Consider the following 12,771-nt stretch of genomic DNA (forward strand, 5'->3'; position numbering starts at 1 on the left):
CTGTTCGGTATGTTGCATCATTGTGAAATGCTTGGAAATGGCAGTATAGCCTTCCCTCTTAAGATGAGCATCCACTATCTTCTTTCTGAGTTCCAGACTGATTTCTTTACTTTTTGGCATGATGAAATTACTTCTTACCGAGAATTTAAGAGTAGTCCCTCTCAATCAAGTGATCAAGTGCCACTAGCCCTGTTCATTGGAGTCCCTGAAGTAAAGTTCAATGTCGAGTGATTGCTCAGGTGTGGTTTGAAAGCTGATCGATTGCTCAGGTGTGGTTTGAAAGCTGATTGATTGGTCAGGTGTGTTTTGAAAGCATAAAAATCACATGGGCTAATAATTTTGACCGTCTCAATTTTCAATAGATTTGGTATAAAGCAAACCTGAAGATTTATTTTATGTTCCAAAATGTACCAAATAGGGGCCTTAACATTGATGAATGTTTTATTATGTAAAGTTTTATGAATGATACAAACATTGGGCAGAATTTTAGGGAAATGCTCCATAGTTCCTTGGGGGCTAATAATTTTGACCTTAACTGTATATACAAATGACAATTCACAGAGACATCAAAATATATAGTTGCAAATATACATATATAAATCAGGTATTGATATCAATCATTTATAAAATGCATTCCTTGTAACTGATTAAAATAATATACACGCAGTCATAATTAGATCATACATACAGCAACCCTTCAAAATCTACAGATCATCAGCACTTTAATTAGCAGTGAATGAAACCACCAGTAAGATTGCATAGAGGGCATTCAAGGTCTTAAATTCTCTTGAGTGATTTAACCTCAATTAAAATATAATTAAACAGAATCAATTGAGTTTTACTTTCAGCTAAATTACCTTAATCAAAGAGGACAATTCTCTCCCATGTGGGTTACATAAGAGGCCAGGGACGGTTGTGGGTAATTTGGCAGCTCGGGTTTTCATGAGCAAGCTACAGGTCATTTCCTTCCACTGAGCGCGCTGTTCTGGTTAAGCGGAGGGGCTATTTTTAGATCCAAGCATTCACAGCCACAACAGAACTGTCTGGACATTTACACCAGCGTCAGTGGCAGTCCGGTCCGTCTTCCCTCAAAAGCCCTGTCAGTCCTGTCTGTCTGCTAACTCTCTCTATTTATCTCTCTTCTATTTGTCTCTCTATGCAATCCTATTGTGATCACTTCCCCCACCTACTCTCTCTCCCTCTCAGTATTATTCTGATTTGCTTTCTCCACCTTCCACTCTCTTATTTTTCTCCATGTCACTCTTTGTCCTTTTCTCTCTACGCATCTTACTTCTATTCTCTCTACATATAATTTTCTGTTATTCTGCTTCTCAGCCTCTGTGCTGCCAGTCTTGCCTTTATTCTAAGCAAAGGGGGTCTGACAAAAACTAGTTTTTCCAGATTTTGCAAAATTCATACAGCTTTAATTCCTTCTTGATCTTTGGTATCAAATCCCCTGTACCATAAAAGGGAACCATGTTATACCTTAATAAAATACATGTTTTCCCATCATGTTTTAGTGCGGATGCACATGACGCCTGTTGGTGCGGTACTCTATTTTTGCTAGTGGTCCAACTTTGAATAGCATTGGCAGGATTTCATCTGCGTCATCTTCTGCTACACAAAAAAAGCCCAAAGCTTAACAGTACGCCGACTGAAAACCTATGAGTGCTGATACTGTGGTGTACCCATAGTAGTTCCTCTGCAGGTAAAACATGCATTGTGTGCAGATTCTGCATCGTGTGCAGAGCAGGTCGTCTGCAGGCTCGGTATGGATACAGCACAGTACAGATAGAGTGTTATGACCGCAGCAGGTGGAGTATGGGTTCAGAACACTACTGGTGCAAAGAGAAAACGTCAAGGAAGAGAAAAAAAAAACACCTGTATTAGACAGGGTCCAGGGAAGGATGGCAGGAGTTCTGAAGGAGGAGTACTGGCCTAAACCCAGAGATGTGAGAGAAGGGGGAGAGAAAGGAGGGAGGGTGATGAAGGATTGAGAGGGAGAGAGAGCAGGGTGTAGGAATGAGAGAGAGGAGGAGAGGAAGTGACAGGGATTAATGCACATTGTTTATTCTGAAATAAATGTTAGCGAAACGTCCATGCCAAGTGTGTTAGTGAGGAAGGTTAGTGAAAATTATTTTGAAGACATGAACTATTTAATTCTTAATACCACAAAGACTGTCAAAATATCAATGAGTCACTTAACATGAATCGATCCTAGGGATGTACCTAATGACTAATTTCCCTGATGTTTAAACAGCAGTTTAAACTTAGACTAGTCGACTAGTCTAAAAGTAAGAAACCAAAATGGAAAATGGTAAAAATTTAACACAATTTAATCTATAAGGTTAAATGTTGTCTGAAAAAAATATTGAGTATTTTATAAGAGCCATTTGAAACCATTAAAAGGACAGGAGCACTTGGGGTGTGTGTGTAACAGCCACATATTTATAATAAAATCCAGTCTAAGTTCATTTCCCTTCCTCAAATCTTTGTTGTATTTCTTTCCATACTTGGACCACTTTGTTGGCGTCATTTTTTGTGGAAATCAAGAGAATGCTGGCTCGTTTCAACAAAATGGCACAACTACCAGGGTTCTCTCATAACATGAATTATGATAAGATAATGTTATAATATATGCGGCTACTGCATGATCGTGATTGTGCAACAGTGATGCTATACTAAACAACACACAGCCCTCAACCAATTAGATCGCTTGGAATTATAACATGATTTTTCTCCAATGAGGGGAGGAGGGGGTGGGATAGGGCCATGTGGGGATTTGTGGGGGGCAAATTATACTACAGCACTGATATTATTGATTAGGAAGACATGACATTTCAGTGAAAATTATGTCAATCCATCCATCCATTATCCGAACTGCTTATCCTGCTCTATGTCAATATGTAACTTAATGTGTACATTCATAAAATAACAAGAATAAGTTACGACTCGTAAACGACTAGTATTTCAGGTGCCGACTAGTGAGGGTAGCAACCATTAACTGACTAGTCGACTAATCATGCACATCCCTACTTACTAACAAAAACTTTAACTGGTAGACTACCCATCAGCACTGTGGCTATTAAGCCCCACTAAAACAATTAAAACTCCTCCTCTTGTCCTTTCTATGACACTCATATTACTATCTAGTGCCAGATAATATCACTCACCGGTACTCTGGATAGAGGGGTTTTGGATGGAGTGGTCTGGCTGTAAGGTGAGGCAGGGATGCCTGTGGGAAACATATTCACCGTTACAAATCACCCACAATATTGTTTGGTGTATGACACACCACCCAAGCGCACACTAGCACATAACTATGCACACATGTTTTCCTCTACCTACCAGCCTGTGCAGGGGTGGAGCTTGGTGTTCCAGGGCCCTGGGTGGGGGGAGCTGTTCCAAGTGAACCCAACACAAGGCTGGATGGGGGCAGAGGAGGGTTGGCTGCTTGACTGGAGCTGGGTGTCGTGACGGGTGTGGTGGAGGTAGTGGAGTGTCCCATTGAAGATGAGGTACCTGCCACGGGGGCTCCCGTGGCTGGGTCAGTGGCCGAAAGGTCTCCCTGGGTTGAGGGTACCCCTCCACCGAGGTCCATGAACAGAGAACGCAGCTTCTTATCCAGGGTTTGGATGTCGTCTGCTTTGCCCTGGGACTCAACAGATGCCTCACACCTGATAATGATATTATCATTAGTCGTTATTATTTTGTGGAACACAGTAGATCACTGACACTAGTGTGCCTGTGAAAAGCTACTGGAATTTTGCTTTTTGCGGCCAACATTAACAAGTTAAACAGACATAATTTCAAAGACAAACAGAAGAGACTCGCTGTAAGACTGTCATATATTTGTGTTTCTACAATTTTGTTTGTTTCATGTTTAACTTGGTTTGATGTTATTTTTCAGATGTGCAGTGGTTTCTGGTTCATTTGGCCACAGCCAGAGCACTGCCGCGATGCATCATTACTGCCACAGTGAGTGAGAGAGGCGGGGGCAAACGCATTGGATTTTAATTCAAATGGCCACTACTTGTTGCGTGTACCAACAACCATCAGCAAGCATAAGTGATAAATCAAGAAAGGACTTAGACATCGCACAGTGTACTGTGCAGTGACACAGAAATATCTTGGCTATGGTTTTCTCGGTAGCGGTCATCATGGTGTGGCATTGTTTACAATCTGTTATCATTCAGACCCATGACAGGGTGAGGAGATAACATTCACTGACAAGATTGTCTTTAACACCTGACTGAAAAGTTGAGCCAGCTGGGCCTTAACACCTTCCTCTGCAACTGGGTGCTGGACTTCTTAAGGGGAGGCCACAGTCAGTGCAAATTGGCAAGATCACCACCAGGACCATCACACCAAGCAACGGCGCTCCACAGGGCTGTGCGCTCAGTCCACTCTTGTCACCCTGCTGACTCATGACTGCACAGCGTCATCCACCTCCAACCTCATTATAAAGTTTGCTGATGATACCACAGTTTTAGGTCTCATCAGCAACAACGATGAATCATAATACAGAGAGGAGGTGGATACACTGGCAGCGAGGTGCAAAAATAACAACTTCCCCCTAAATATAGGAAAAACTAAGGAGGCCATTATTGACTTTAGAAAGACCAGCACCCACCATACCCCTCTGACCATCAATGGTACAGATGTGGAGAGAATCAGTAGTGTTAAGTTCCTGGGAGTTCACATCACAGAGGACCTCTCCTGGTCCTCACATGCCACTGTGCTCTCCAAGAAGGCCCAGCAGCATCTTCACTTCCTGCGGCGTCTGAAGAAGGCGAGTCTCCCCCCACCCATCCTCATCACATTCTACAGAGGCACCATAGAGAGCATTCTGACCATCTGTATCACTGTCTGGCATGGGAACTGCAAGGCCTCCGACCGCAAATACCTACATCAGATAGTGAAGACAGCTGGAAAGATCATAGGAACTGCTCTCCCATCCATCCAGGCTATCTATGACAAACGGTGCACCCAGAAGGCTCTTAGCATCGTGAAGGACCAACATCCACTTCACACTCCTACCCTCTGGCAGGAGGTACCGGAGCATCCTTGCTGCCTCCACCAGATTATGCAAGTTTCATTCCTCAGGCTGTGAGGTTCCTCAACAGCCCGAACACTTAAACCTTGCATAAAATTACTTTTTGACTGTCTTAGTCATTGTCCATGTCAGGTGTGCTTGTGATGCTTAGGTCTATGAAGTAATTCTTATTTTTAATGCACTTTTGGTTTTTAATATTTATTGTGTTATTTGTTTTTATGTGGCACCGAGGTCCATGTGAAATGTAATTTTATTCCCTTGTATGTATGAGACATGCATATAAGGCAATGACAAATAAAAGCAGTCTAAGTGCTGTGTCTTAACTATTGTGTCCTAGCGAAGTTATAAAACCAACTTGTACAGTCAGTGAAAACATGCTATGCATTTGACAGGACCGACATGGACAGCTATTCTAACTAAGTGAAGTTTCCAAGTTTTGGTTTAGCACTTGGTTTTTAGAATGGTTATAGTATTTTATTGGTCTAGTGAGCAATATATTGGCAACACGTGTTTCCAACATACATATAGATAGGTAATTTCCTTTGGATTGGCCTATTATTAACAAAAGCATGGACCCATCTCACCTGGCATCACATTCCCCACAGTGGGCGTGGGGCTGCCCAGGCAGAGCTGCTGTCTGTGGCTGGGAGTGGACCAGTGTTGGCTGGGCTACTGGAGTACTAGTGGTCACTGTCTGGATCCCCACCATGGAAGATGAGGAGGGCAAAGAGGAGGAAAGAGAGGGCTGGGAGGAGATGGAAGAGGTAAGGTGGGGACCTGGGATGGCTGTGGTGGGGACGCTTGAGCCAGAAAGAGAAAGAGGACCAGATGAACAAGGAGAGATGGAGGGACGGTCAGAGGCGCCATCACCCACGAGAGGGGTGGATGAGGATGAAGGAGCAGTGGATACAGGGGGGAGTGTGGGTATGGGGGAGGGGGATGCTATGGAGGTGGGTGGGATGGTAGAGTAGCTAGAAGGTGGTGAGATTGAAGGTATTGATGCTGTGCTGATAGTAGATGCTGTTGCTTGGGACTGTGACGGGGCACCTTGGGCCAGACTCAAAGCCTGAGGATGGACCTGTGCATGTCCCTGGGGATGGGATGCAGCCTGAATGGCTTGCAGTGTCGGTCCCTGTGCTGGCAGGACCGACTGGTTCACAGTGGGAGGAGGAGAAGAGGAGGACCCAGGTGGGGTGAGACAGACAGAGGGAATAGAGGAGGTGCTAGTGGAGGAGGCGGAGGAAGGAGCAGGTAGAGAGCCATCCAGGGCTTTCTCTTGTGTCTGGGTATCCACCGTAGGAGGAGCACCACTGGACTGAGCAGAGACAGAGGTCATCAGAGGCTGGAGAGGAGGCAGGGTGGAGTGGATGGAGGCTGGGGCAGTGCTGGGTCCTGGGTCGTACTGGTTCTGATGGAGCTCTGAGAAGGCTTGCTGTAAGCTGATTGCACCAGCAGACTGAGACAAACCCAAACCCTTGACTGAAGTTTGGACTGGAGCCGAGTCTGAAGCAGCTGAAAACATAAAATCATTATTTAATTGTACAAAGCAGTATTCATTGTTAGTCAGTCCTAGTCCAAAAGGTAATCCATCTCCAGCTACCTTTTATTTTACTTATCGGAAAAGCCAGATGGATGGGGTTTGCCAAATAAGACAAAGCAATGAGCATCTGCCAGTTTAACAATTATATGCTCCATTCAACTTATGTAGCCTTGAAAAACAGAAAGGAAACTGGTATGTTCCTTAACAGTTTTTTTTGTTTTTTTTAAATCCACAAATTCTTTTAACACAAAATATGTTGTGGACCTTGTGATTTGTAGATAAAAGGAATAACGAGAGAAAATTTTCTGTCTCCTTACTATCTTTGCTGTTAAACTAGAACATAAATCCCACTGATAACAAGAAAGAGGCATTCTCTGATTTTAAAGCTTTGTTATTGAAGCCATATTTTCCATAAAGTCTTAAGCCTATATTATTTACATGGAATGCAATGCATGTAATTAAATCATTCTGTCATGTTTGTGGTTTCAAGATAATATTTTCAAGCAATTATTTGACCATTCTATGTCAGTCACAAGAGGAGATATAGTAAATTACATTTACATTTCAATACCAGATGACCCAATGATATTCATTTAAATCAGAGTCACAATGTTGCTGTGAATGGAGCAGAACATTTGGAAAAGTATATATAAAAGCACTATGGCTTAATCAACTTGTGTGTATGAGTTTGTTTGAGTACTGTATGTCTTTATGCAAGCTCAATAATCCAGGCAAAGAAATCACAGAAATTTGAATTAGTTCTTCTGGACACATCATTTAGTGGGAGAAATTATTCATCATCCATCTTAGTGACTTCTTCAGTGTCAACTGACTGCAGGTATCTCCACCCTTATAAACAATACAGTGGCATAACGAACGAAACCAACGATCGGTTTCATATGCAAATTGCCATGACCATTAACTAGTGTTACAATGACAATGGAGGATTGGGGAATAGTTGCAATCACAGCATTGTAAGATGGTTATGGATGCACTCCCCCCTCCCCCCATTCAAGGATGGTCATTCCCTCTTCAAATAGATGGTCTCTTTGACTCCCCGTTCAAACCAGCGTTTCTCCCTATCAAGGATGTGCACATCCTCGTCCTTGAAAGAGTGGCCAGTGGCCTGTAGATGGGTGTAGACTGCAGAGTCCTGGCCTGACATGTTAGCTCTTCTGTGTTGTGCCATCCTCTTGGCCAATGTCAGTTTGGTTCCCCGATGTACAAGTCACGGCAATCCTCCTGGCACTTAACAGTGTACCCTATATTGTTCTGTTTACGCCAGGGGACCCAATCCTTGAGGTGGACCAATTTCTGGCGCAGGGTGTTTTGGCATGTCTCTCAATAAACGTGTCCAGATGAACTGATTCAACTTTCTCTGATTTGAGTACTGTATGTGAGCATGACCATGTAAGAATGTGTGTGCATTTGTGTGTGTGTGTTACAAGCTTAAGGTTAAAGTTTGCAAACTCTATGGCACCCTGCAAAAAAAATTACAGCCATTTGGCTAGCAGCAACTGCTCATTTCCTGTTGTCTGATCTGATTTTTTTTTCAGCTGGTTATTTCACATTCAGTTGTTCAGACTTTCAGTTGTTTGATAGCTCTGTATTGCTGTTTTTGAATGATAGATAGATATCAACAGTGCTTGGGCTCTTTTCATAATTCATTTAATGGGAACTTTTAATTCCCTTTCTCTGTTCTAAAAACATAATTTTTCAAAACAGCTGCTTTAACGCCACTTGTGGTCATTCCCCATGGGCACGGAGGTAAAAAAAAAAGAGAGGCAGTGACTGTTTGAAACAAGCCTAATAAAACCAACATGGACTTGATTTAGTTTGGCTGTAAGGGTGTAAAGAAAACACACATGCACATATACAATCCTTACCTGTATCAAGCATAGATGTGGAGACAGTAGGAGGAAAGGAGGTAAAGAATTGGTCCTTCAGTCTGGCTTCAGGTACTGGGCTGACAATGAACTTACGACCTGCTGAATGGACCACCTGTGCTGTGGCACTTGAGGGGATGTCTGAGAGACAGAGGGGGGGAGAGAGAGAGAGACAGACAGACAGACAAAGAGAGAGAGAAGGGGAGAGAGAGAGAGAGAGAGAGAGGGAGAGAGGACAGAGTGAGAGAGACAGAGGGGGAGAGAGAGCTAGTAATCTGCCAATTGTCTAACAGAGCAGCACCCTGTTGTCTTTTATTTTATTCATCTGCAAACAATCAAAAACAGACACTATGGCTACAAAGGCAACATGTGAAAAATAAAAGGGTTTGATTTATTTCTATGGGACACTTGAAATTCCCTGTCAGATTTAGACTTAAGTATTTCTTGAGAATATTTGCATTCTTTTTTAATTTACCTGGCATCGGGGTGGATATAGTTGGAATCTGTTGCTCCAAGACACCTGCCATCTGTAGACCAGAGAGAAAATGTCAGCATGTGGACAGATGGAAAAGAAAGAGCAGATTTGAAATGGTTCAATCATGGCTCAAAGAATTGCTATTACAGTTCATTTCAAGCACCTACATTACATCAAAGTTAGTATTATTTTATGAATGGATCCAAAATTCAATTGGTTTAAAAGTGTACCAGTTGACCAGTGTGTAAGGTTAAACAAGCCTGGAACACTGTTAAATGTGTGTGTGTGTGTGTGTGTGTATATATATATATACACACATATATATACACACACACACATATATACACACACACATATATACACACACACACACACACACACACACACACATATATATATATATATATATATATATATATATACGTATATACGTATATACGTATATACGTATATACATACAGTGCATCCGGAAAGTATTCACACCCCTTCACTTTTCCCACATTTTGTTATGTTACAGCCTTATTCCAAAATGGATTAAATTCCTTTTTTTCCTCATCAATCTACACACAATACCTCATCATGACAAAGTGAAAAAGGTTTTGTAGAAATTTTTGCAAATTTATAAAAAATAAAAAACTGAAATATTGCATGTACATACCAAGTATTCACACACTTTGCTATGACACTCAAAATTGAGCTCAGGTTCACCCTGTTTCCAATGATCATCCTTGAGATGTTTCTACATCTTGATTGGAGTCCACCTGTAGTAAATTCAATTGATTGGACATGATTTGGAAAGGCACACACCTGTCTACATAAGGTCCCCTGTTGACAGTGCATGTCACAGCAGAAACCAAGCCATGAAGTCAAAGGAATTGTCGGTGGACCTCCGAGACAGGATTGTATCGAGGCACAGATCTGGGGAAGGGTACAAAAAAATTTCTACAGCTTTGAAGGTCCCGAAGAGCACAGTGGTCTCCATCATTCGTAAATGGAAGAAGTTTGGATCTACCAGGACTCTTCCTAGAGCTGGCCGCCCAGCCAAATTGAGCAATCGGGGAAGAAGGGCCTTGGTCAGGGAGGTGACCAAGAACCCGATGGTCACTCTGACAGAGCTCCAGCGTTCCTCTGTGGAGATGGGAGAATCTTCCAGAAGGACAACCATCTCTGCAGCACTCCACCAATCAGGCCTTTATGATAGAGTGGCCAGACGGAAGCCTCTGCTCAGTAAAAGGCACATGACAGCCCGCTTGGAGTTTGCCAGAAAGCACCTAAAGGACTCTCGGACCATGAGAAACAAGATTCTCTGGTCTGATGAAACCAAGATTGAACTCCTTGGCCTGAATGCCAAACGTCACGTCTGAAGGAAACCAGGCACCTCTCATCACCTTGCTAATACCATCCCTACAGTGAAGCATGGTGCTAGCAGCATCATGCTGTGGGGATGTTTATCAGCGGCAGGAACTGGGAGACAAGTCAGGATCAAGGGAAAGATGAATGGAGCAAAGCACAGAGAGATCCTTGATGAAAACCTGCTCCAGAGCGCTCAGGACCTCAGACTGGGGCGAAGGTTTACCTTTCAACACGACAATGACCCTAAGCACACAGCCAAGACAACGAAGGAGTGGCTTCGGGACAAGTCTGTTCATGTCCTTGAGTGGCCCAGCCAGAGCCCAGACTTGAACCCCATTGAAAATCTCTGGAAAGACCTGAAAATAGCTGTGCAGCGATGCTCCCCATCTAACCTTACAGAGCTCGAGAGGATCTGCAGAGAAGAATGGGAGAAATATCCCAAATATAGGTGTGCCAAGCTTGTAGCTTCATACCCAAGAAGACTTGAGGCTGTAATCGCTGCCAAGGGTGCCTCAACCAAGTACTGAGTAAAGGGTGTAAATACTTATGTACATGCAATATTTCAGTTTTTTAAATTTCTACAAAACCTTTTTCGCTTTGTCATTATGGGGTATTGTATGTAGATTGATGAGGAAAAAAAGGAATTTAATCCATTTTGGAATAAGGCTGTAACATAACAAAATGTGGGGAAAGTGAAGGGGTGTGAATACTTTCCGGATGCACTGTATACATACACACACACACACACACACACACACACACACACACACACACATACTTGCACCAAAACATTATCAACAGATCCTTTAAGTCCTGTAAGTTGCGCAGTGGGGCTTCCATGGATCGGACATGTTTTTCCAGCACATCCCGCACATGCTCAATTTGGTTGAGATCTGGGGAATTTGGAGGCCAAGGCAACATCCTGAACTCTTTGTCATGTTCCTCAAAGCATTCCTGAACAATGCAGTGTGGCAGGGCACATTATCCTGCTGAAAGAGGCCATTGCCATCAGGGAATACCGCTGCCATGAAGCAGGGTACCTGGTCTAAAACAATGTTTAGGTAGGTGGTATGTGTCAAAGTAACAGCCACATGAATGCCATGACTGTCATGTGCATAAACGACAGGCAAGGGAGTCGCGATTAATAACGTGCTTTATTCAGCCATCTGCTTCCAGTCCCCGACCCGGACAATCCCCAGAATGCCCCAGTACAGAACCGCGCTAAAACATATAGTTGTGTGCCCCTCCTCTTACGTACACAGCATGCTGGGCACTGTAGTTCTCATCACATCTCTCTCCTTTTAAAGAACATGTATGTTCCAATGGAAACAATAACATTGCTAGATTATAAAACATAGCAACAGCAATACCATATTAGCAATTTGCTAATTAACAGCATAACCAGCTAACAATGAAGACATGCACTTCAAAATTCAAAAATTAACCTGAAGGGTGGGGTACACTGCCCAGCCCTTCGACTGAGTGTGGGGATTATTCTGCCCCATTGTTCACTCAGTATCTAAACATCATACCGCTTTGGGGGTTTTACAACTCTGCCACCTCCAGTGGCAGAGTTGCCTTGCTGGCACGTCCGGCTCCGTGGGAGTGCCCGATGAGGTGGTGACCGGTGGGCTGAGTTGTTCCTGCTGCAAGTCATTGCTGTCTCTGGCTGGTTGGGTTGCAACAGTTGCAGGGGCAGGCACGGATTGCAGGTGCCTGCGGTTCCGTCTGAAGACAGCCCCGTCTTCCGTACGGACCGTGTAGGAGCGTGGTTCCCCTGAGGGATTCACCACGACTGCGGGCATGTTCCACCCCTTTTGCCCGTCTAGTTTGACTCGTACCCTCTCACTTGAGTGCAGTTCGGTTAGGGCACGTGCAGAGTGTCTCCTGTCGAAGAAAAACTTATAAGCCTCTTTTGCCCTTCTGTCATTCTTCTCCACCTCCTTGTGGTCGAAGAGCTGTGGCTGGAGTTTCCTCTCCAGCACAGGCATGTTGGTCCGAATCTGGCGGCCGGTCATGAGCTGCGCGGGGCTCGCACCTGTGGCAGCAATTGGTGTGGCGCGGTAGCACATCAGCGCTAGGTGAGGGTCAGGCTACCGCAAAATTCTTTTGGCCGTCCCGACGGCCCTTTCGGCAGCTCCATTTGCCTGGGGGAAGTGGGGGCTGCAGGTTGTGTGGCGGAAATCATAGTTCCTACAAAACTGCCTAAATTCGGCTGACGTAAACTGTGTGGCATTGTCACTAATGAGTTCCCCAGGGACGCCCCATCGTGCGAACATACCTTTCAGCTGCTCAATCACCTGTAGACTGGAGGTGGTCCGTAGCTGGGCGATCTCAATGTCCCTGGAATAATAATCAACCACCACCAGGTAGTTTTTTCCATCATGCTCGCAAAGGTCTGCCCCAATCTTGTGCCATGGGCCGGGCGGCAGTGGTGTTGTACGTAGGGGCTCTTTGTACT

The 12,771-nt window shown here is 44.0% G+C and overlaps 1 protein-coding gene across 1 annotated transcript in view; it reads right to left on the reverse strand.

The window, feature by feature from the left end:
- wnk1b (WNK lysine deficient protein kinase 1b) overlaps positions 1-12,771 on the reverse strand; it is a 169,345-nt gene that overhangs the window by 20,547 nt on the left and 136,027 nt on the right. Inside the window, exons 20-25 of the mRNA XM_056275931.1 lie at positions 8,958-9,009; positions 8,483-8,623; positions 5,641-6,568; positions 3,349-3,677; positions 3,174-3,235; positions 1,882-1,938 (exon numbers count right to left, since the gene is read on the reverse strand). Of these exons, the coding sequence (XP_056131906.1) occupies positions 1,882-1,938; positions 3,174-3,235; positions 3,349-3,677; positions 5,641-6,568; positions 8,483-8,623; positions 8,958-9,009 (1,569 nt within the window). The remainder of the gene's footprint in view (positions 1-1,881; positions 1,939-3,173; positions 3,236-3,348; positions 3,678-5,640; positions 6,569-8,482; positions 8,624-8,957; positions 9,010-12,771) is intronic.

This window comes from Lampris incognitus, chromosome 3, assembly GCF_029633865.1.
Source record: "Lampris incognitus isolate fLamInc1 chromosome 3, fLamInc1.hap2, whole genome shotgun sequence".
Lineage (NCBI taxonomy): Eukaryota > Metazoa > Chordata > Actinopteri > Lampriformes > Lampridae > Lampris > Lampris incognitus.